The 21,034-nt window shown below is 46.5% G+C and overlaps 1 protein-coding gene across 1 annotated transcript in view; it reads left to right on the plus strand.

Annotated features, from left to right (window-relative positions):
• Window positions 1-21,034, plus strand: part of EVC2 (EvC ciliary complex subunit 2) — a 139,210-nt gene that overhangs the window by 110,937 nt on the left and 7,239 nt on the right. The window contains exons 17-20 of the mRNA XM_030864188.3: window positions 1,137-1,364; window positions 10,042-10,259; window positions 12,981-13,068; window positions 20,217-20,413. Of these exons, the coding sequence (XP_030720048.2) occupies window positions 1,137-1,364; window positions 10,042-10,259; window positions 12,981-13,068; window positions 20,217-20,413 (731 nt within the window). The remainder of the gene's footprint in view (window positions 1-1,136; window positions 1,365-10,041; window positions 10,260-12,980; window positions 13,069-20,216; window positions 20,414-21,034) is intronic.

Raw genomic sequence — 21,034 nt, forward strand, 5'->3', positions numbered from 1 at the left:
TTTTTAAGGCTGCATAATATTCCACTGTATAGATAGACCCCATTTTGTTTATCTGTACATCTGTTGAGGGGGTCCTTGGGTTGCTTTGACTTTGGCTACTGTGAATATATTCCACAAACCTTTAAAGATGAAGTGAAAGGCTTCATCGCGATATGATGCTTGTGTAGGCTACTTTTGGGGTTGTACTTTAGCTTCCTGTGCAGGGGAGAGGCATGCACTTACAGGGACCTGCCTTTAGGGGCTCGGGTGGTGAAATCAGAGAAGCAGTAGACTATGTTGTTCCCTGTAACAAGTTTCCTAGAGAAAGTGTAAGAGGTAGTGATAGCAGAGAAAAAATGTAGAGAAGCTGGAATGAACTACTTAGTTGAGTGAATGAGTATAATGAATGGATTCTCTCATCTAGAGGCTGCTGGGCCCCTCGGGTGTTGGGCCCTCCCCTGCAAGAGCTCTGTCCTGGTGGGGTAAACAGTGTGGTACCAGCTGGGGAGAGGAGCTTGAGAGACGAAAGAAACACAAGGAGGGCGACAGATGTGCAGAGTGAGGATGCTTCAGAGTGGCTCCTTGGGAACCAGAGACGCAAAGGCCAAGTAGGAGGATTTTCAGGAGGACAAAGATGAGGGATGTTTGAATCATAGCGAAGAGCTCGGATGATAGACACAAAGAGCATGGTGTGCAAGGCCCTGAACTGTCAGGAGCAATGGAAGTCCCACGTATGTGGGTGGGGGTGGCAGAACAGACCAGACCTTTCCAGCTGTACCTTCGCTGGGATCAGGGAGGGGAGGGCCTTAGGGGCTGTGTTAGGAAGACTGAATTTTCATCCTTTAAGATGGGAGGCTTGAAGGAATTTGCCCTGGAAGCAACACAGTTCGATTTACCTCCGAGAGTGATACATGTGGAATGAACAGCTGGACTCTGAAAGCCCCGCAGCATCTTTATAAGCAGAGAGGCCCTTGCTGTCTTAAACTGCGCACTGAGATTCCAACGCTGCTGCCTTGAGACCTTCTTCAGAATCCCGAATCGATGACCGGCTGCCTGCCTGCACGAATATAAATACACCGGCTTTTGTCAGCCGCGTGCTCTGTCCTCCGCCGTCCCTCCACTTACCGTTCTCTGGTTCTCTGGCCGGCCCCTCCCAGGTCCGAGGAGAGTTGCTTCGCGAGAGGGTGCAGCAGCTGGAGGCCCAGGAGGGACGCTTTGCCGAGTCCCTCGTCTCCCTGCAGTTCCAGAAGGCGGCCAGGATGGCCAAGACCCTGTGGGCGTACACTGCGCTCCTGACCATCCAGGACCTGCTCCTGGAGGAGCTGAGCGCGTCAGAGACCCTGACCAAGGCAGCCTGCACGCAGATCCTGGAGTCGCACAGCCCGGTGAGTGACAGACCTGGGAAGGAAGGCGCGGGGGGGCCGCACCACATACCTTGGCGTTTCGTTCTGGTGGCCACCTCCACTTCTCCCACCATTAGTTGGGTGGTCCACTGTCCTGTGCCCACTGCAGCGTCCTGGAGAGGGTTGAGTGAGGAAACTCCCATGGGAGCGTGGTGCACCCTTGCAGCCCAAGGCTGCTCTATTTCATTACCTCCAAGGAAGCAAACCTTTTGAATTTTAACGTTTTTAAAATCTGGGAAACTGGGATGCCTCTTGCAGCCAACAGCGGTATTGTATCTTTCATACTACTATGAAAAATAGCTGTGTCGCTTTCAATGAATGGCGCCTTAGATGCTGTGAAATAACGGATTATTTTTGATTTTCAAAATTCTAATTATTCCTACATGCTGCATTTTTTTCAAGGCGTGGGAGATATACTCGTAAAACAAAAGCTACCGACGTAATGGTTTTGAGGACTAATTTTAGTCCCTGTATGTATAATTTTAGAATTTCATGTATTATTATAATAGTTACAGTGAGGAAAGGGAACTCACATTTATCGCGTGTCACGTGTGTGGCAGGCAAGCACTAATGGGCTGTGAAATGGGTGTACTCTCATTTAAGCATTAACAATTCATTACTTAATTGTGCGTCTTAAGATGATCATTTAAGCATGATTATTAATAAGTTGCGATTTTATGCCGCTTTGCAGTTACGCGCTTTGTCAGGCATTATGCCAATTAATCATCGAGCCATGCCATGAAGTCGGTACCTTTTCTGTGCTCAGTTCTCAAGTAAAGAAATGAGATTCGGGCAGGTGGCAGGTCAAGTTCTTTCCGAGGTCCACAGAGCTACTGAGTGACAGGAGCCAGAAATGTATCCCTTTCTCACTTCAGACCCCTGGGTCATGTTCATGGACTAGTTGATCTTGCTAATGGGGGTTCCCGTCATTTCTTTACAGAAGTCATAAATAACATGAGACCCTGAAGAGTCCAAGCTATTTTTCCAGCAAACATAGTGCACCCTGCACTGTGACGCCTGTTTGTAGGGATAGGAAAGAAGGGGAAGCTTTGCTGATATCCCAGCACAAAACATCCAAACGCTGGGTAAATAAAAATAAACATACTTTTTAATGCTTTGTGACTTTGCAAGAGAATGAGGAAAATCCCCAAGGGCTAAGGATAGCCTGGAGAAGCTGAACTCATAGAGGGAGATAGAAGCAAATCCAGAGGCTGAAATCTAGGGGCAAAGGGTGAAACCCAGAACGCCCAGGGATAGGGGATTAATGTGAAGGACTAGGAGATGGGGCTGTGGGATGTCCTGAGGAGACAGAATGCCCAGTGAGGCGGGAGGAGAAAGCCACCTGTGGTCAAAGCAGCCACCAGGGTAACCTGTCCATCTTCAGCCCTGCTGGTGGCAGGGGGTGAGGGGGGCAGGGTGTGAGTCTCCTCTGAATTTGTCACCAAAGGCTTCTTCTAATGTGACGAAGGAATCCAAAAATACTTTAGCCATTCAGTCGGGAAATCTCCAAGGTGATAAATTAAATTTAAATAGGTCCAGGTGGGATGCCTGCCCTGGTGCATGGCTAAAGCTAAGGCAGATCCTGTCCAGAGGAAAATATTCTCAATCCGGGCACCTCAGGATTTCTATGAGTTCTCAATTAAAATTTAAAGAGTAACTGAACACATAAAGATGCAAGACAAGAGGACCTGTGGATAAGAAAAACAAAACACCAGCGGATTAAAATCCCCAACGACTGTAGATGTCTGAATTATCAGTATAGATTATAAAAGAATGATTTATGAAATTATTTAAAAAGTTAAAGATAATTCCAAAATGATTTAAAAGTGTCATTCACCCAGAGAGCAGAGAGATTCTCAACTTGCATGTATGTGGTAAAAGACCCAAAACAACAAAAAGAAAAATCGACCAAACAGGGAGAAATTGAGAGATCTCTCATCATGGTGGGAACTTTCAGCACAGCTCCTTCTGTGGTTGAACATTGATCAGATGAAACACCAGTGAAGATACGGATGGACTGAATCACACATTTAACAACCTGTATTTAATGCACACATGCAAAATCTCACAGCTAACGGTTAACGAACATACGTTTTTCTTCAGCACATATTAGGACAGTTAAAAAGTAATTGACCACGCATTACCCTGTTGACCACCTTTTTGAAAAAGGACAATTAAGTTTAAATCCGTTTTTTTAAGAGATTAAAACTTCCATACTTTGGAAGTATTAAACACACTTCTTAATAATTCATGGACCAAAGAAATCAAATTTTCAAAGAAATGGAAATTTTCAAATCAAAAGAATGGAAATTTTCAAATCAAAGAAATGGAAATTTTAAAATTCAAAGAACAGAAAAATAATGTAGATACGACGTTTCTAACTGCTTTTTTTTCTCTCTAAAAAAGCAGTTGTTAGAGAGAAATTTATGCCCTTAACTTATATTGAAAAAGAAGAAAGGCTCACAATTGAAATCATATAAAAAGTTAGTGGGGGCTTCCCTGGTGGCACAGTCGTTGAGAGTCCACCTGCCGATGCAGGGGACACGGGTTCGTGCCCTGGTCCGGGAAGATCCCACATGCCGCGGAGCGGCTGGGCCCGTGAGCCATGGCCGCTGAGCCTGCGCGTCCAGAGCCTGTGCTCCGCGGCAGGAGAGGCCAGAACAGTGAGAGGCCCATGTACCGCAAAAAAAAACCCCAAAAAACAAAACAAAACAAAAAGTTAGGGGGATAACAACCACAAATGAACCTGTAGAAAGTAGAGGGAAGGAAGAGAGAATAAATAAAATTAAAAACAAAACTACAGTAGAGAGAATCGATAAAGTGAAATGTTGAATTTTTTGAGAAAAGTCTAATAAATATACAAATATCCAGAAAGACTGACCATTTAAAAAAGAGATAAGGGACAAGTAATATCAGAAGTATAAAAATCAACATAACAATAGATGCCCTAGAGTTTTAAAAAATAAGAGAATTCTGTGAACAATAATTTTATGTAGATGACTTTAGACATTGCAAAGAAAGAAAATTTTCTAAAAAATTATAGATCACCAAGATTGGTTCAACTAGAAAAAAAATCTGTATAGTTCCATTACCACGAAAGAAATTGATTCAGTAGTTTTGAAATCTTCTGACACACGTGCAAAGATATCTTACCTTGATAGTTTTACAGGTGAGCTCCACCAAACCTTAAGGTAGCAAGTTTTTCCAATCTCATATAAGGATTATTTCTGATGTTAAAAAAAATAGGGACTATTCCTCATTTCATGAAGCTCAGATAACCCTGACACCGAAAGCAGACATGAATAGTACAAGAAAGAACAATTACAGTTGTCTTACTTTGAGCATAGATGTACAATTCATAAACAAAATATTGACCTAATCCAGCCGTCTGTAAAAAGGATTTAATACAGCATGACCGGACTGAGTTTTTCTCAGGAATGTAGGGTTGGTTTAACATTAAAACATTCATGTACAAAATTCATTAGATTAACAGATTAAAGAAATGACTCCTATGATCATTTCAGTATATACAGAACAAGTATTTTATTGAATTCAGCACCCATTCAACTTAAGACTCCTTAGCAAATTAATAATAGGAGGAAATACCTGTAGGATGTTTACCCAAAACCCACAGTAAGTATCGCTGCCGGGTGATTGGCATGGAGGTGGACATTGCCAGGAATTATAGGTGAAGCAGGTGAGGCCTTCAGAGGAAGGGCAGGTCCAAGGTCATGTATCAAACAAATTAGGAACAAAATAAGACACTAGGAACCTCTGGCTTTCAGTTCCCGGTTCATCTCTTCATCATAAATGCTCTGAGAAGCACCTCAGTTAAGCCCTAAGACACTGCATGGCCCTTTCCACTTGCAACGACCCTTATTCCCATTAGTAACTGGGCAGCACAACACTTACATTTTCAATTTTATCTTAAAGCCCTTTTGAGTAACATCAAAGCTTTCTTATTCTCAAGCGTGTTTAGAATAGAAGAGTTAATGTGTCCTGAATTGGAAGCAACTGATGATAAATCAGAGGATGCTGCATGATTAAATTCCTGGTACAGCGATGGATACGATGCCGGGGTTTTTTGCAGCGAAGATTTGCATTTGGAGGGAAGACAAACCTGTCATTTTGCTCCTGGTATTAGACTTTCATTCTGCAATCTGATCATTCTGGGAAAACCACTTTCCCATTGGGAACGGGCTTTTAAGCTGTTTCACATTCAGGAGAATTTAAAAAAGCATGAAATGAAATGCTTTGGAAGCAATGACTCCTAAGAAAACTATATCAAGTTCCCCTCACTTGATGAAAGATTTAGACTCATTTTGTGAAATTGGGACATAGGCAAAGGCATAACTGAATCATGGGCAAATTTAAATGGGATGGACTTACTCATACAGATAATGTGACCCCAGACTAACTGTACCCACTGTATTTGCATTTCAATTTCAGTGGCTGCATATCCACTTTTCCAAGCCTGGACTGGACATCTTTCTCTTCTCCCCTCTGCCTTACTGCCCACTTGCTGCCAGTCACCCAGTCTGTCGATCCTGCTGGAATTTTCTCACTTCTGACCTTTGCCGCCCAGCTTCACTCTTCAGACAAATCTGAAAACCAAAAATCGCACCAAGAGTAGCTTGTACTCATTGAGCTCTCGTTAAGCCCAAGGCATCGTGTTAAGTGTGTAAACTTTCTGTCAACCCCAGGATGATTTTATTCCCATTCTACAGATGGAGTTGAGGCTTAGGACAGTTAACGCATTTCACCAGGGTCCCACAGCTGGAAAGCAGAGCCCACACCTCCTGCCTGCAAAGCCTGGCTCCTGTCCTGACATTGATTTCCACCCGCCTTCCTCCTTCCCTCTGCAGTCTCCTCCACACTGCAGCCAGAGGAGCCTTTCTGAAAAATACAAATGATCAGTGACAGCCCCATTCCCAGCTCCATATTTTAATATTTATCCTCTACCCCTCCCTCCCTCGGACTCTGAGTTTTAGCCCCTGGACCTTCCTGCAGCTTCCTGAACACTTGAGACACATTCAGGCCTCCATTCCTTGGAAGGACCTCTGCCTAGAATGCTTCTGCTGCCCACGTACAAACTCCTCTCCATATTCTTAGACAAGCCAAATGTTGCCTCCTCTGTGAAGCCATCCATGATTCCCTTGGACAGAGTTGGTTTTTCCCAGCTCTGTACTCAAATAACTCTCCATCGCGATTCCCAGAGACGGGCTGTTACCTGTCACTGTTACTGTGTTTGAACAACTGTCTCCCACGCTAAACCGTGAGTTTCCAGAGTCTAGGGGCCATGTCTCATTCACCCCAGCATCCCTTGTGCCCAATAAAAGGCCTGGAACTGTCTCTCTATCTGCCTGTCTGTCTGTCTTCATCATCATCATCATCATCATTTGTCCATCTGTCCAACCACCCATTCATTCAAAAGATGCCTACATAATGCTTTCCAGAGACAATAGAAGCGAGAGATGGGGCCCAGAGTCAGAGAAATTAAAATCACTCCTCTCTTGGGTTCTTGGGACTTCAGGAGATTTCCTTACGCTGTCTGCGCCTGAGCTACCTTATCGATAAAATGGGACTACCTTGTGCTGTTTTGTGAAGATTAAATAAATTAATTCATGTAAAGATAGCGTGAATCAAATCTAGCGCAAGGTGGGCATTCGGTATGTGCTAATTGCTGTTATTATTACTATTAGTAAGATGTTGCTGGTTACTGTGACTCCTTCCACAAGCCAGGTGCCTGCTTCCTGCTGGGGAGAAGGATGAACAAGACAGTCCCAGAGCCCCTACCTGAGCATCTAAACTCTAGTGAAGAGAGCAGGCATTAAGGAAGACAGTTCTAGAACCGAATCTTGGATTCCAGTTGTGCTAAGTGGCAGGGGTTTGGAGGAGAACTGACCTCTGGGAGAACCTCCCATCAGCATCTTAGAACCTGCAGGATACCAGGTTCCCACCTTGTTTCCTGTTCCTAACCAGGGCTAACCCGGTCTCGGAAAACCAAAGTGTGACTCGCCAGCTCTCTGTGCTCTGCCTGTTTTGGGGACACTGGCAGGCGTGGGTCTGTCCTTTCCTTCCCCACACTGTGGGCTGGGGGCTGCCTCAGTGGAAGCCTGGTCCGTGACCAGGCTCCGGGCATGCTGACAGAACACGCTGAGGGAAACTCATTAGTGCTGTTGGAAATGCTGTGTTTGGTTATGTTTCCAATTTGGGACGCAGCAACGAGAAGGATGGTCATAACTGGAAATCTCAGTGTGATGGTAGCCCACGCTCAGAGCATTCCAAAGCTTCCACGTCCCTGACGGCACAACCCAGGCACTCTCCACACTACGACTTCAGGTTACCTCTCTGGCCATTTTCTCTTCTGCCTTGGTTTCTGAGCCTCTGGGGGACTTTGAGACCCTTCTGAGCGCTTGATGCAAGCTTTGGCCCCTCTGCAGACAGGCAGACGGTTTTGCACAAAATTTAGGAGGACCAAGGGCCACCATCTCCTGATGACACCTAACCAAGGCCTCTTACGATTGAGCCCCATCCTCACTCCACCCCACATAGAACACTGGCCAGTTGGTGAATAATAGGTTCGGTGTGTGTGCATTTTACAAGGCTTGGGACCTTCCTGCCCGCCCTCTCTTACCCATCTAAGCAGGCTGTGGACAGTCTCTTGTACCCAGATTCTCTGACTCTGGTGGCCTCAGAATGCAGATTTCTTCTGTCTGGCCAGTGAGAGACAGTATAGCCTGGGGGTTAAGGACACAAACCCTGGAGCCGGCTGGCCTGGCCCCGTATTCTGGTTCTGCCACTTAAGAATTGCATGGCCTGGAAAATTACTTTGTCTCCCTGCCTCAGTTGCATCATTTGTAACAGGGAAAATAAGTATATATTCCTTACAGTTGTTATAAGGATTCAATGAGATGAATAAACACAGAGCACTTAGAGTGGGTCAGGCTTGACCTGTGTACTGTCAGTGTTAGGTGTTATCCATGGTTGCTGGTCCAGCACAGCTTTCGCCACGTAGGTTACGTGCTGATAACCCATGTGTTTTAACTTTTTTTTTTTTTTTGCGGTACGCGGGCCTCTCACTGCTGTGGCCTCTCCCGTTGCGGAGCACAGGCTCTGGACGCGCAGGCGCAGCGGCCATGGCCCACCCGGACCGAGGCACGAACCCGCGTCCCCCGCATCGGCAGGCGGACTCCCAACCACTGCGCCACCAGGGAAGCCCAACCCATGTGTTTTAGAAACAGGTGGGAGCTGCCAGGGAGCTGCTATGTGCTGCAGGTTGGGGGATGGAAAGGCAGCCCTGCCCCCCAGGAGCTCACACTCTAGCAGAAAGTGGAGCATTGTCCTAATCTGCTCGTGCTGCTGTATCCAAATACCATAGACTGCAGGGCTTAGATAACAAACATTTATTTTCTCAGTTTTGGAGACTGGGAAGTCTAAGATCAAAGTGCTGGCTGATTCTGTTTCTGTTGCGAAGAATCCTTCCTGGCTTGCAGACGGCTGCCTTCTCACTGTGTCCTCACATGGCAGAGAGAGGGAGCTCTGGTCTCTTCCTCGTTCTATAAGGGGACTAATCCCATCTTGGGGGCCCCATCCTTGTAACTTTATCTAAACCTAATTACCCCCAAAGGCCACACCTCCAAGCCCCATCCCGCTGGGGATTAGGGATTCAGCATGTGGATTTTGAGGGACCACAAATATTCATTCAGTCTGTGATGGGAAAATACGAAGGATGGTGAGTGGACAGTTGAGGAGGGGGAGTCTGCATCTCCCAGGGGACTTAGGGAGCCGTTAGTAAGTGCCTGACAATTAGCTTTTTTGATTGTAATATAAGTGCCTGACATTCAGCTTTTGATTGTCGAGGCATCCGTTTCAAAGACATCGTCTGAAAATAAACAGGTTGCCAACTAAACAACTAGATAACAGTCAGGCTGCCCCACCCGTGAATTTCCCTTTTTTTGAAAGCTCTGGTTGACCTACATACCTGACCTCTTGAGTGACCCTGCTTTGCCCTCCCTGCGCCTCAATTCCCGCTCTTATGATTTAAGTTCACCAACAAAGAGTGAACCAGTGAAACACTAGGCACCCCACCCTTGACCATCCAAGGGCCATGCTGCCTCTCTCTTTGCGACCCTGCTGTGTGGCCTGGGTGTGCCGTGTACCCTCCAGGGCCTGTGAGGAATAAACCTTGTTTTTTCAAGGTCCCTGATGGTTGTTGCTGAGGTTGAGTCTTGCAATCATAAGAACCACAAGGGCCAGTTCAACCTTGACATCAGCCCATCAGGAAAATGCCTGTGGGCGCTGCCCCAGGGAGTGTGGACCCCCAGGCATCTCCAGCTAGTACTGTCACAGTCCACAGGCTGAGACCAACACAGAACAGAGCTCTTTCCTGAGGAGGTTCTTCTAAAGCCAGTCCTTGAAAGAAGACTCAGAGTTGGCCAGGCAAACGGGGAAAGGCCCTGCAGGTGGGTGTACAGTGTGTGCAAAGGCACGGAGGGGTGAGAGACCCAGATGCAGTCTCTTCATGCTGTTTGGCACGGCCAGATCCGGGAGGCAGCAAAAGGAGGTGGTGCTAGGCTTGCAGCGCCGCGCCAAGCGGGGCGGATTTTATCCTGCGGTCCACCTGCCTTGGGCTCATCACCTGCCCCTCTGTGTGCAGGAGCTCCAGGAACTGGAGAGGAAGCTGGAGGACCAGCTGGCGCACCAAGAGGCGGCCCAGCTGCAGCGGGCCCTGGAGAGTCGGCAGCAGTGGGCAGGTGAGGGGCCTGGGCTTCTGCACGAGCCGGAGGAGGAGACAGATTCTGAAAGGCAGGTTTCGGCTGTCCTGCGACGGGCCCTGAGCAAGGGTCAGAAGTTACTGGAGCATCACCAGCAGAGGTGAGCCAAGGGCCCAAGGGCAGTGTGTAGGCTCAGTCCCCGCAGGCCAGGGGGGCACCTGGCCTCTCAGACTCAGCGGGATAAGGCCCACCTGGGCTGTCGTGCTGCCGTCTGAGAGGTCCTCCCAGCACTCAGGCACGAGCTGTTAACTTTGTAACAGGCTTCCTCCCTGACATCTTTTTATACTTCATTTTTTGAGTCTTTTAATATTTAATTTCTGTTGAATATTTAATATTGAGGTTTTACTGAAGGTAATATTTTTCAGCTTTTTATTTTGAAATAATTATAGACTCACAAGAAGTTGAAAAAAATAGTGCAGAGGTTCCATGGCCCATCACCCAGCTTCCCCCAATGGCAACATCTCACAGGATAACAACACATTATCCAGACCAGGAATTGACATTTGCACGATGCAGTGAATACAGGCCTTACTCAGGCCTCACCATAAACATAATATTTATATCCTGCTTTTGTAAAATTATAAAACAGACAGAACCCCCTGATCTTCTTTTTTGTTGTTGTTTTTTGCATTCTTTTTCAATTAATTAGACAATTAGCCTTTGCCCATGGCATTAGGAACTGTTGAAAAAAATACTTTTTCCCTTACAGAGTCTAGGTATTTTATTTTATTTTTGAGTTACAATTAACATACAAGATTATATTAGTTTCAGGTGTACAACATAGTGATTCAATATTTTTATACATTATGAAATGATCACTGCAGTAAAACCAGTTACCATCCATCACCATACAAAGTTGTTACAGTATTACTGACTATATCCCCTATGTGTATATTACATCCCCATAACTTATTTATTTTATAGTTGGAAGTTTGTATCTCTTAATCCCCTTCACCTATTTTGACTTTCCTCCCACCCCCTTCCCCTCAACCCAACCCAGCAACCACCAGTTTGTTCTCTGTATCCATGAGTCTGTTTCTGTCTTGTTTGTTCATTTGTTTTGTTTTTTACATTCCATATATATAAGTGAAACCATACGGTATTTGTTTGTCTCTGTCTGACTTATTTCACCTAGCATAATACCCTCCAGGTCTATCCATGTTGCTCCAAACGCAAGATTTCATCCGTTTTTTACAGCTGAATAATATTCCACTGTGTATATATACCACATCTTCTCTGTCCATTCATCTATGGATGGACACTTAGGTTGCTTCCATATCTTAGCTATTGTAAATAGTGTTGCAGTGAACATAGAGGTACATATATCTTCTGGAAAACATAATTTTTAACAGCTTCATAATTTTCCATTGTGAATATAATGTTGACATGTGAAGGACAGGGTAAAAACTATATATACAGCATGATTTCATTTTTGAAAACATACACACAAATTAACTGAAGCAAATAGGCCAAATTGTAATAGATGTGATTTCTGTGTGGTGAGATTACAGGTTATTTTAATGTATTTGATTACGCTTTTCTGTGTAAACACAACATCAAAGTGCAGTTCTGTTTTCCATTGAAATAATTGCATAAAAGACTGAATCTGTTTGATCAGAGGAAAATGCTCAGAGATGTTGACTTTATTTAGACTTGATTTAGGATTTTAGTAACGTATTCCATGCTTCATGGTGGAAAATGCTGATGATCGAGCTTTTGGTATGAAGTGTACCTGCAGATTGGGTTTGGATTGTATTAACCAGCAGGAATGCAGGATGGATAACCCAAAATGCCAACTTTGATTGGCTGAGGGATAGGCTGGGAGGACCTCCTTGTGGGGAAGTCAAGACGCCTGATAGAGACCTTGTGTGATAAGGTGCCACCCAGCCTCTGTGGTCAGAGTCAGGTCCATCCTTGGGAGATGGTTCTGGGCCCGCTTCAACACAAGGTCACATGGTAATTGAAGACTCCAGATCTTGGTGTTCTTGAGCACAAGCATGACAACTAATACTGAGAGTTTTCAACTTAGGATCACGGTTGGAGGTCAGAGGGAACGAAAAGTGCCCACCGAACTGAGCAGGCATCTGGAGACCGAAAAACAAGGCAGGCAGCTCCACATAACCAATGGATCTGTTTATCTAGGGTAACATCCTCACAAGGTGGGGTCAAGCAGACAATAATCCAGAAGCCTTCACAGCTGCATTCCGCACCACCAAGGGGCCATTGGGACAATTTGATAGTTAACCTAAGGTATGGGGATAGCTTGGAACTAGGACGTGCATTCCTAAGTGAAGATTTATGAACGGGTACCTAGTCTCGTGGGTGCCAGGAATACTTCAGGGAAGGTTTTCATCCTTGTCTGGGGACGAACAAAGCATAGAGGCTACCTGGTCCTAATGGTTATTAAACAATATCTATTAACTACAAAGCCCTGATGACAGAGAAGTGATTCACTGCACAGTCCTAGGTGGGTCAGCAGAAGGACAGGAGAGACTGTAAGGGCCCAAGATGGCATCAGTTACGCTAATAGCCATGCAGATCACAGATTACCCTGCAAAGCCACAGAAAAGTCTCCATATGGCTCCCACAAAACTTCTTGCTTCGAGGAGCTCTCCCTCCTGGTGAGCCCTCCCTGGTACATTATTTGCAAGGTAATCTAGCTAAAAACCAGCAAGCTTCTTCTGGCCACTTCTTTGGATGGATTTTTTTTTTTTAAATCATGTTGATTAGATTTGTGATCCCTTGTTGTTTAAATAACTAGGATTTAAATAACTAGCTTTATAACAAAACTGGACTCATATAGATTTTGTTTTCACTCTAGTTTGAGAGAAGAGCAAGAGAACAGTGTCATGCTTGAAGATTTGCTGGAGAATATGGAGACGGACACCTTTGTGACCCTGTACAGCCAGGTGAGAACAAGTTTGCCATGTCCTGGGTCCATCCCTTGCCAGGTCGTCACTTCACCCTTTTCTCAGTGTCCACGATTCCTCACCCTCAAGATGGGGATGATAACTCGAACCTTGGGAGCTGCCAAGCAGATCTGTGAAAACCCCTGGCCCAGGGCCAGCACATAGAGGACATTTGATCGGGGGTCACGGCAGCAGCAATGACAATAGTAATCATTGCCCTGGTCAGTTTCTGTAATTAGACAGGCACCCAAACCTTCTTCTTCTCAGTCTTAAGTAAGTTTAATATATACATTTAATATATCCATTTTTCAAATAGAGGAACCATGCCCAGATTTTGTGGCGTGAGGGCTCCAGGGCTCACTGCCGCTCCTTGGAGCTCAGGATTCAGCCTGGGGTAGGTGACTACACGGTGTGCTCTTTCTGCTCAGTTTCCCTGCAGAGCACATGATGCCCCTGGCCTGGGTCTCTGGGGGAACTGAGCCATCTCCACACTCACTCTGATTGCCCGCCCACCCCCTTTCTTCTTTGTAACTAAGAGAATTGACAGACGGCCAAAGTGTCACATGTGGAATTTCATCCAGATTCATTTCTGATTTGTTGGCTCTTTTAAACTGTGAACTCTGCTAAAGAATTGGCCCTATAGTCAGGGCGTGGTTTTTCTCTGCCCCCAACCCTGTGCCTTGTAGAGTCCCCTCAGCAAAGTCTACTCAACTGATTTGTTTCTTTTCCAGGCCCTGTGTATTAGTGAGGATTTTTCAGAGAAACAGAACCACAAAGACTTGGGGTGGGGGGGGAGAGAAGGAGAGAGAGACTTACTTTATGGAATTAGCTCATGTGATTATGGAGACTGGCAAGTCCAAGTAGGCTGGCAGGATAGACCACCAGGCTAGAGACCCAGGGAAGAGCTGATGTTAACAGTTCAAGTCCAAAGTCCCACTACTGGCAGAATTCACTGTGGCTCAGAGGTCAGTCTTTTTTCTGTTTGGGCCTTCACCTGCTTAGATGGGGCCCACCCACATCAAAGCAATCTGCTTTAAGTCCACTGACTTAAATGTTAATCTCATCCAAAAGCTCCTTCAAAGAAATATCCAGAATGATGTTTGTCCAAATATCTTGACACTGTGGCCCAGACAAGATGACCTGTAAAATTAACCATCACTCCCTGTTTAGTGGCCTCCTGTATTTCACCTGTTTCTTCTCTGTACCAGGCAAGATGATAACGAAGGAGGCCCAGGTCTCCCTCCCTGTCTCCCTGTTCTTCCTCCTACTCTACTCCTCCTCCCCTCCTCCTCTTCCTCCTTCTCCTCCTTTTTCTTCTTCTTTCTCTTGTGATCTCTCTGTCTCTGTCTCTCTCTCTCTCTTCTGTTTTCTTTCCTCATGGTTACACTGCCTTAGGGACAGCATAGTTTGAATTCCCAAATTTGCATGAAGGATAGTTTCCATAAGAGCACCCATGTTTTCATGTTTATGCAACTTTGCCAACTCCTCCTTTTTTGCATGTTTATGACAATATCAAAATAATACTCTCGAATGCCTGCTCTGTGCTAGACACATCACACATCATCCCAGTTCATGCTCACCATTGCTCTGGGGACCCTGGCAGTGGGAAGAGCCTCCCCAGGGCACTGCTGCAAATCCATCAGCCCTTCTGTGATGGTGATGATACAAACAGCAGCTGATATCAGCCCAGCGTTGAGGAGAGGCATGGAGAGGATCATCACCTGACAGATGAAGAAACTGAGGGTCAGAGAGGTGACGTGACTTAGCCGGGGTCCCATAGCCAGTCAGTGGGGGCTGGTTTAAAATCAGGGTTTTTATCCCTTTAAAGGCTCTACTCATTCCATTTCATGCTACTGCACAATTCCCTTTAAAGCAAAGTATTTCTTAATTGCTTCATGAATAAAACAGGAAGGGGGTGCTCATTTAAAAATGAATGGTACTAACCTCACAAGGCAGGAAGTTTCCCTGTGCTGTGGGGAGAGGCTGGGACCCCATCTGTGGTCCTCACTGAACTCGCCTCCTTTCTCCCCTGGGGCTCCAGCATGACTGCAACCACTGTAGACAACAGAGTGGCATTCTTTTCTAACCACATAAAGGATGACTTAGATTCAGCTTAAGATCTTCTAAACGGGCTTTGTCCTTGAATAATATTGACTGTGCTCCTAGTAAGTGGCAAGTGCTATCCTAGGCACTGGGATTTTAGCAGCAAACAAAACAGATAGGGCTTCCCTGGTGGCACAGTGGTTGAGAGTCCGCCTGCCGATGCAGGGGACGCGGGTTCGTGCCCGGTCCGGGAGGATCCCACATGCCGCGGAGCGGCTGGGCCCGTGAGCCATGGCCGCTGAGCCTGCACGTCCGGAGCCTGTGCTCCGCAACAGGAGAGGCCACAGCAGTGAGAGGCCCGCGTACTGCAAAAAAAAAAAAAAAAAACAGATAAAGCCCATGCTCTCAGGAGCTGATATTCTGGTGGGGAAAGCAGGCAATTAACAAAATAAATACATGAACCAAATAGTATTTTATGTGGATTATGATCTCATTTTTATAGTCATGTCCATCCATGCATCTGGCCGTCACTCCATCTGTCTATCCATCCATCCATTCACTTGTCCATTTGTCTACCCGTCCATCCATCCACCCATCTATCCATCAGTCCATCTGTCTGTCCATCCATCCATCCCCCCACCCACCATCCATCCATCCATCTATCCATCTGTCCATTTGGCCACTCGTCCATCTAGCCACCGAGCCACCCATCCATCCAACCACCCACTATCCATCATCCATCTATCCATTCACCCATCTGTCCATCTGTATACCCACCCATCCATCCATCCCTCCATTCATCTACTTATGTATATGCCTAAAAATATTCCTGGAACGTGGTTTGCCTAATGGTACTGAGAACTATTTCTGGATAGTGGCATTTGGAATAATTACTTTAACATTTTTATGCTTTTCTACATTGTTTGATTCCTTTAAATTAGCAGTATTTCTTAAAGATCAAGGCAAGGATGAAATATGCCAAGATATACCCAAACTATGGAAATCCGTGCCAGGTCCAGTGGCGGTGAAGCAGAACAGGAGAGAGGGACAGGCAGGGCCTGCTGTTAAGCCTGGTCTTTCTGCCGCCGTCTTCTGCATGAACAGCTGGTCCCCACATTGCTTTGTGATTCATTTCAGTCTCTAGAAGTGACCCACACAGATGCTTTTTGTGTCACCACCTTCAGGAAGACTCGACCCAGTTAATTGACCTTTGTTAAGGATTATTTTATTGATCAGAAAGCTTCAGAGCTGGGAGAGCCATGGCAGTGGACCGGTGGGTCCCCATATTCACCAGTGGGGATCCCGGTGATGAAGGGTTACTCCTCTGCTTCAGGAAGAAGTGAGTCTACAGGGTGTTGATGGAGTTTATCCTTCATTTATTCGACCCACGTCTGTTGATGTTCTTCTCTGTGCTGGGAACCGGGTTAAATGCTGGAGGTAGAGACGCATATGATGCTGACCCCATCCTAAAACCTCCCTGCAGAGACACATGAGAAATTGGACAACTGAATTTTATACAAGAATTGGACAGAAGAGAGTTGATTAACACCAGAGAAAAGCAGAGGAGAGGCATCTGTCCCAGAATGTGGGGTCAGGAAAGGCTTCCAGGAGCCCCACACGGGTGTAGAAACCAAAAGAATGAGTTGAGGAGAGCCAGACAGAGAGCACGTTGGGGAAGAGAGTACTACAGGCAGAAGGAAGCACACGGGTCGCAAGGAAAGGGCTTGGTATTTATAATAACACTTTTCCCCATCACTGCACTGAAAGCATTGGTCAGAGTAGTAAGCAGCCCCATGTTTCCAAATCCAGTGGTCAAGTCCATGTCTTTGTCCTTCTTGACCTCTCTGTGGCACTTGATCCACTGCCCTTTTCTTGAATATGTTCCCTCCTTGGCTTCCAAACCCTGGACACCTGGTTCTCTCCCAGCCCTCTGGCTACCTGTGGTCAAGCCCCTGTGTTGGATGCATCGTGGCCTTTGGACGTTGGGAGCCTGAGGACTCGGTCGTTGGACCTCATTCCCTCTCATCTACATTCACTCCCTTGCTGATGTCATCACCACACTGATTACCATCTAATCTCAGCTCCAGACCCCTGCCCTGAACTTGAGACTTGACATCGCCATTAGTGACTTAACCTGTCCAAACAGAACTCCGAGTGACTGACAGTCCCCTGTCCCAGGCTTGCTCCACACTGGGTAACACCAGTTACCCAGCAGCCCAAGTGAAAGATGATGGAGTCATCCTTTATTCTTGTCTTTCAACGAACCTTGTTGGCTCTACCATCAAAGAGTCTCCCGCGTCCCACCACTTCTCACCACCTCCCCTCCACCACTCTGGCTCACACAGCTACCATCTCTTGCCTGAGATGCCGCCCCTCTGCTACCTCACTTGTTGCAGATGGTTCATGGCCCCTGTGTCATCCAAAGTCATCTTTAAAAAATGAGAATCAGCTCATGCCATTCCCACTGCTTAAATTCCTGCAATGACTCCCCAGCTCACCATGAAGACAAGTCAAAATTCTCCCTACGATGAAAAGGTCCATATGAGCTGATCCCCCGCCACTTGTCCCAACTTAACTGTTGTCACTCTCCTTCTCACACGGTCCATGCCAGCCACACTGGCCTCCTTCGCTCTCCATGAAACGTGCCAAGGATATCCCCACCTCAGGGTCTTTGCCCTTGCCTTCCCTCTGCCTGGAAAGCTCTTCCCTTCCATGTGCCCGTGGTTCACTTCCTCACTTCATTCAGGTCCCTGCTCAGACGTCACCTCCTCGGAGAAGCCTTCCCTGACTACCTGTCTCATATATCAGCCACCCCCGCCCCTCACCCTCTGTCTCTTTATCCTGCCTTGTTTTGCATCCTGGCACCTACACTGCCTGATACGGTGTTTCTTTGTAGGCTTACCATCTGTCTCTTTGACTGACTGTGAGCCTCATGAAGGCAGAGACTTTGTCTGTGCTACTTACTGCTCTGCCTCCAGTGCCTGGAACAGGGTCTGGCGCCCAGTAGGACTCCATCGTGGTGTTGGTTGAATGAATAAGTGTACTAATAATCTGGCACAATGGCCCACCAAACACGTCTAAGTCCTAATTCCCAGAACCTGTGAATATGACCTTCTATGGCAAAGGGGATTTTGCAGATGTGATTAAGGATTTTAAGATGGGGGTGTTATCCTCGATTATCCCAGTGGGCCCTAAATGTAATCACAAGTGTCCTTACAAGCTTGAAGAGAAGGCCATGTGAGAATGACAGAAGCAGAGATTGGAGGATGAACTTTGAAGGTGGAGGAAGGGGCCATACGCCAAAGAATGCAGGCAGCAGCTGACACTAGGGAAGGCCAGGGAAGGGATTCTCCCGGGAGCCTCCAGAAGGAGCCAGCCTGGGTGACCTTGACTTTAGCCCAGTGACACTGATTTCAGACTTCTGGCCTCCAGAACCGTAAGAGAATAAATGTGTGTTGTTTTAAGCCAAGTTTGGGGTGATCTGTTACAGCTGCAATAGGAAGCTCATACAAATACTGTAACAACAGCAACGACCGACACTCACTGAATGACCTTGATTTGTCAAGCACGGCACTTGGATGTCTTGTAAAGTCAGAATTCTTTTTAGGTGAAGGTAACAGAAATTCATTTCAAACTAGTTTGAGTGTAAACGAAATGTATTAATACCCTGACTGTCCCCTCCAAGAGCAGAGCTGAGCTCTGGGGCCTCAATTGGCAAAGGACACTTTGTGGTTCTCTCTCCTTCTCTGTCTCTCTCCCCTGTTTCTTTGTGTCCACTAATAAGCTTATTCCACACAGGAAGGGACATGAAAGCTGACAGCCCTGAGCTGATGGCCTTTCAGCATCCAGCTCTCCTGGTTTTGCTGTATAAAGTGCTTTTTTTCTCCTGGGTTTGCTGTGTAAAATCCCAGGGAAGGTCTCTGGTTGGCCAGGTGGCCAGGCATGCCCACGCTGTTGCTAGGAAAGGGAGTTTGCCTTCTTAACACAGACCAGTTTTACACATCACAGCTCATTTTGTCCTCACAAAGCCTTTTGACATAGGTATTACTGTTAACTCATTTTACAATATGAGGGAGCTGGGGCCCGAAGAGAAATAAAGACACTTCCCAAGGACACACAGTTCTGTGCAGTGGGGCTGGGAGCCAACACAGGTTTGGGGGAGTGCAGAGCCTGCCTGTACTCTCTCTTTCTCCTTTTCAAACCTTTTCTGAAATACTTTTAGGTTCACAAGACGTTGCAAAGCTAGTATGGAGAGTTCCAGTGCCCTGACCCCTGTTTCACGGTTCCCCCCATGGTTGCATCTTACAGGACCCTAGGACAATATCAAAAGCAGAAAGTTGACATGCATATACAATGCATGTGTAGTTCTGTGTCATTTTACCACATGTAGTTTAGCATGACACTGCATTTAAGATGTCGAACTGTTTGGTCACCACGAAGACCTGTTTGTGCTATGCTTTCATAGTTATATCCACTTCCCCTCCACACCCCCAACCCCGGCCGCTAAGCTCTGTTCCCCATCTCTAAACTTCGTCACCTCTGGAATGTTATTCACGTGGAAGTACAGCGGGGCCTGGCTCTTTTTTTTTTTTTTTTTTTTAACATCTTTATTGGGGTATAATTGCTTTACAGGGGCCTGGCTCTTTTTACGCAGCGAAACGCCCTAGGGATCCATCCAGTTCTTTCCTTTCCCTGCAGACTGGTATTCCGTGGCACGGCCATAGCACAGTTTCTTTAACCGTCCACTGATTTAGGCACATTTCAGTCGTTTCCAGTCTGTGCTGTTCCCTCTGAGCCCTATCGCCTCATCGAACATGAGTAGAAGGAGAAATGACTCATGGGCCGAGGCTGCAGCTGTGAAGAGTGAGTGGAGAGTCGTTGGAAGGGATGGATGAAGGCTTGGGGAATGTCATGGCAAGCCAAGGCTGCTGGCCAAATAGATTTTTCTTGACAGCTCTGTGACTTTGGGAACACGGTTTCAAGACTGAGGTACTAAAATATTTATCTCCCTGGGACAAAAAGTCCTGAGACTGTGATCCGTTAAAACGTGCTGCTCGTCAAGGTTAGAGCCGTGAGGCTCTGAGTCCCTGCGTTCACTCCTCTAGGAGCTGAGACTGGCGTCCTACCTGTCGAAGCTGGCGATGCTGCCGGGGAGCACGCTGCGTTGGCTCCTGAGCGTGGCTGTGCCTGCAGCCTTGCAGCCCGAGCTGCTCTCCGTGCTGGATCCCGTGGGCCAGAGGCATCAGGACCACACGGCGGAGAGTGACGGCGGCGGGGTGCAGGCTGACCTGGGCAGGAGGGGGTGAGTACAGGGTGGGAAAACGAGGTCCCTGTAGAGAGAACGGATGGGAGAGGGGAGCGGGACCACGGGGCACAAGCACACCCGCCTTCCCAGGGGAATTTCTTTGCTCAAGAAACAGACAGCATCCCGGAGAGTCGCTATGCATCCTCTGTGTAAGTCACGGCAGACCCAAGTATTTTGTCCACAGCTTCTCTTTTCATCACCAATTTCCCCAGTAGGATCTTAAGAGAATAAGTTGCCTTGGGCTGTAAATATGCCATATATGCATATTTACAGCCCAAGGAATAAATAATAAAGGAAATAAATAAATACATAAAGAAAAAGAAGAAAAATATATCCATGGTTCTATCAGCTGGAGAAAATGGCTGTTAGCGTTTTGCTACCATTCTTCCTCCAGAACATGTTTCCTCTGCTGGGTTTTATGAGTGTGTGTGTGTGTGTGTGTGTGTGTATAGGAATCCCAGTATATACAACCTTGTGTCGTGCTTTTCAGAACCTTATATCAGAGGCAAGTTTGCTTATTACCTTTTGACTCTTGTCCACGTGCAGACGGCTTTCTAATCATCACACTATTTTGACGCTATTTCTGCTGTTTTTATTAACACATTAAAATTCATACTC

Source organism: Globicephala melas, chromosome 5 (genome assembly GCF_963455315.2).
Source record: "Globicephala melas chromosome 5, mGloMel1.2, whole genome shotgun sequence".
NCBI lineage: Eukaryota > Metazoa > Chordata > Mammalia > Artiodactyla > Delphinidae > Globicephala > Globicephala melas.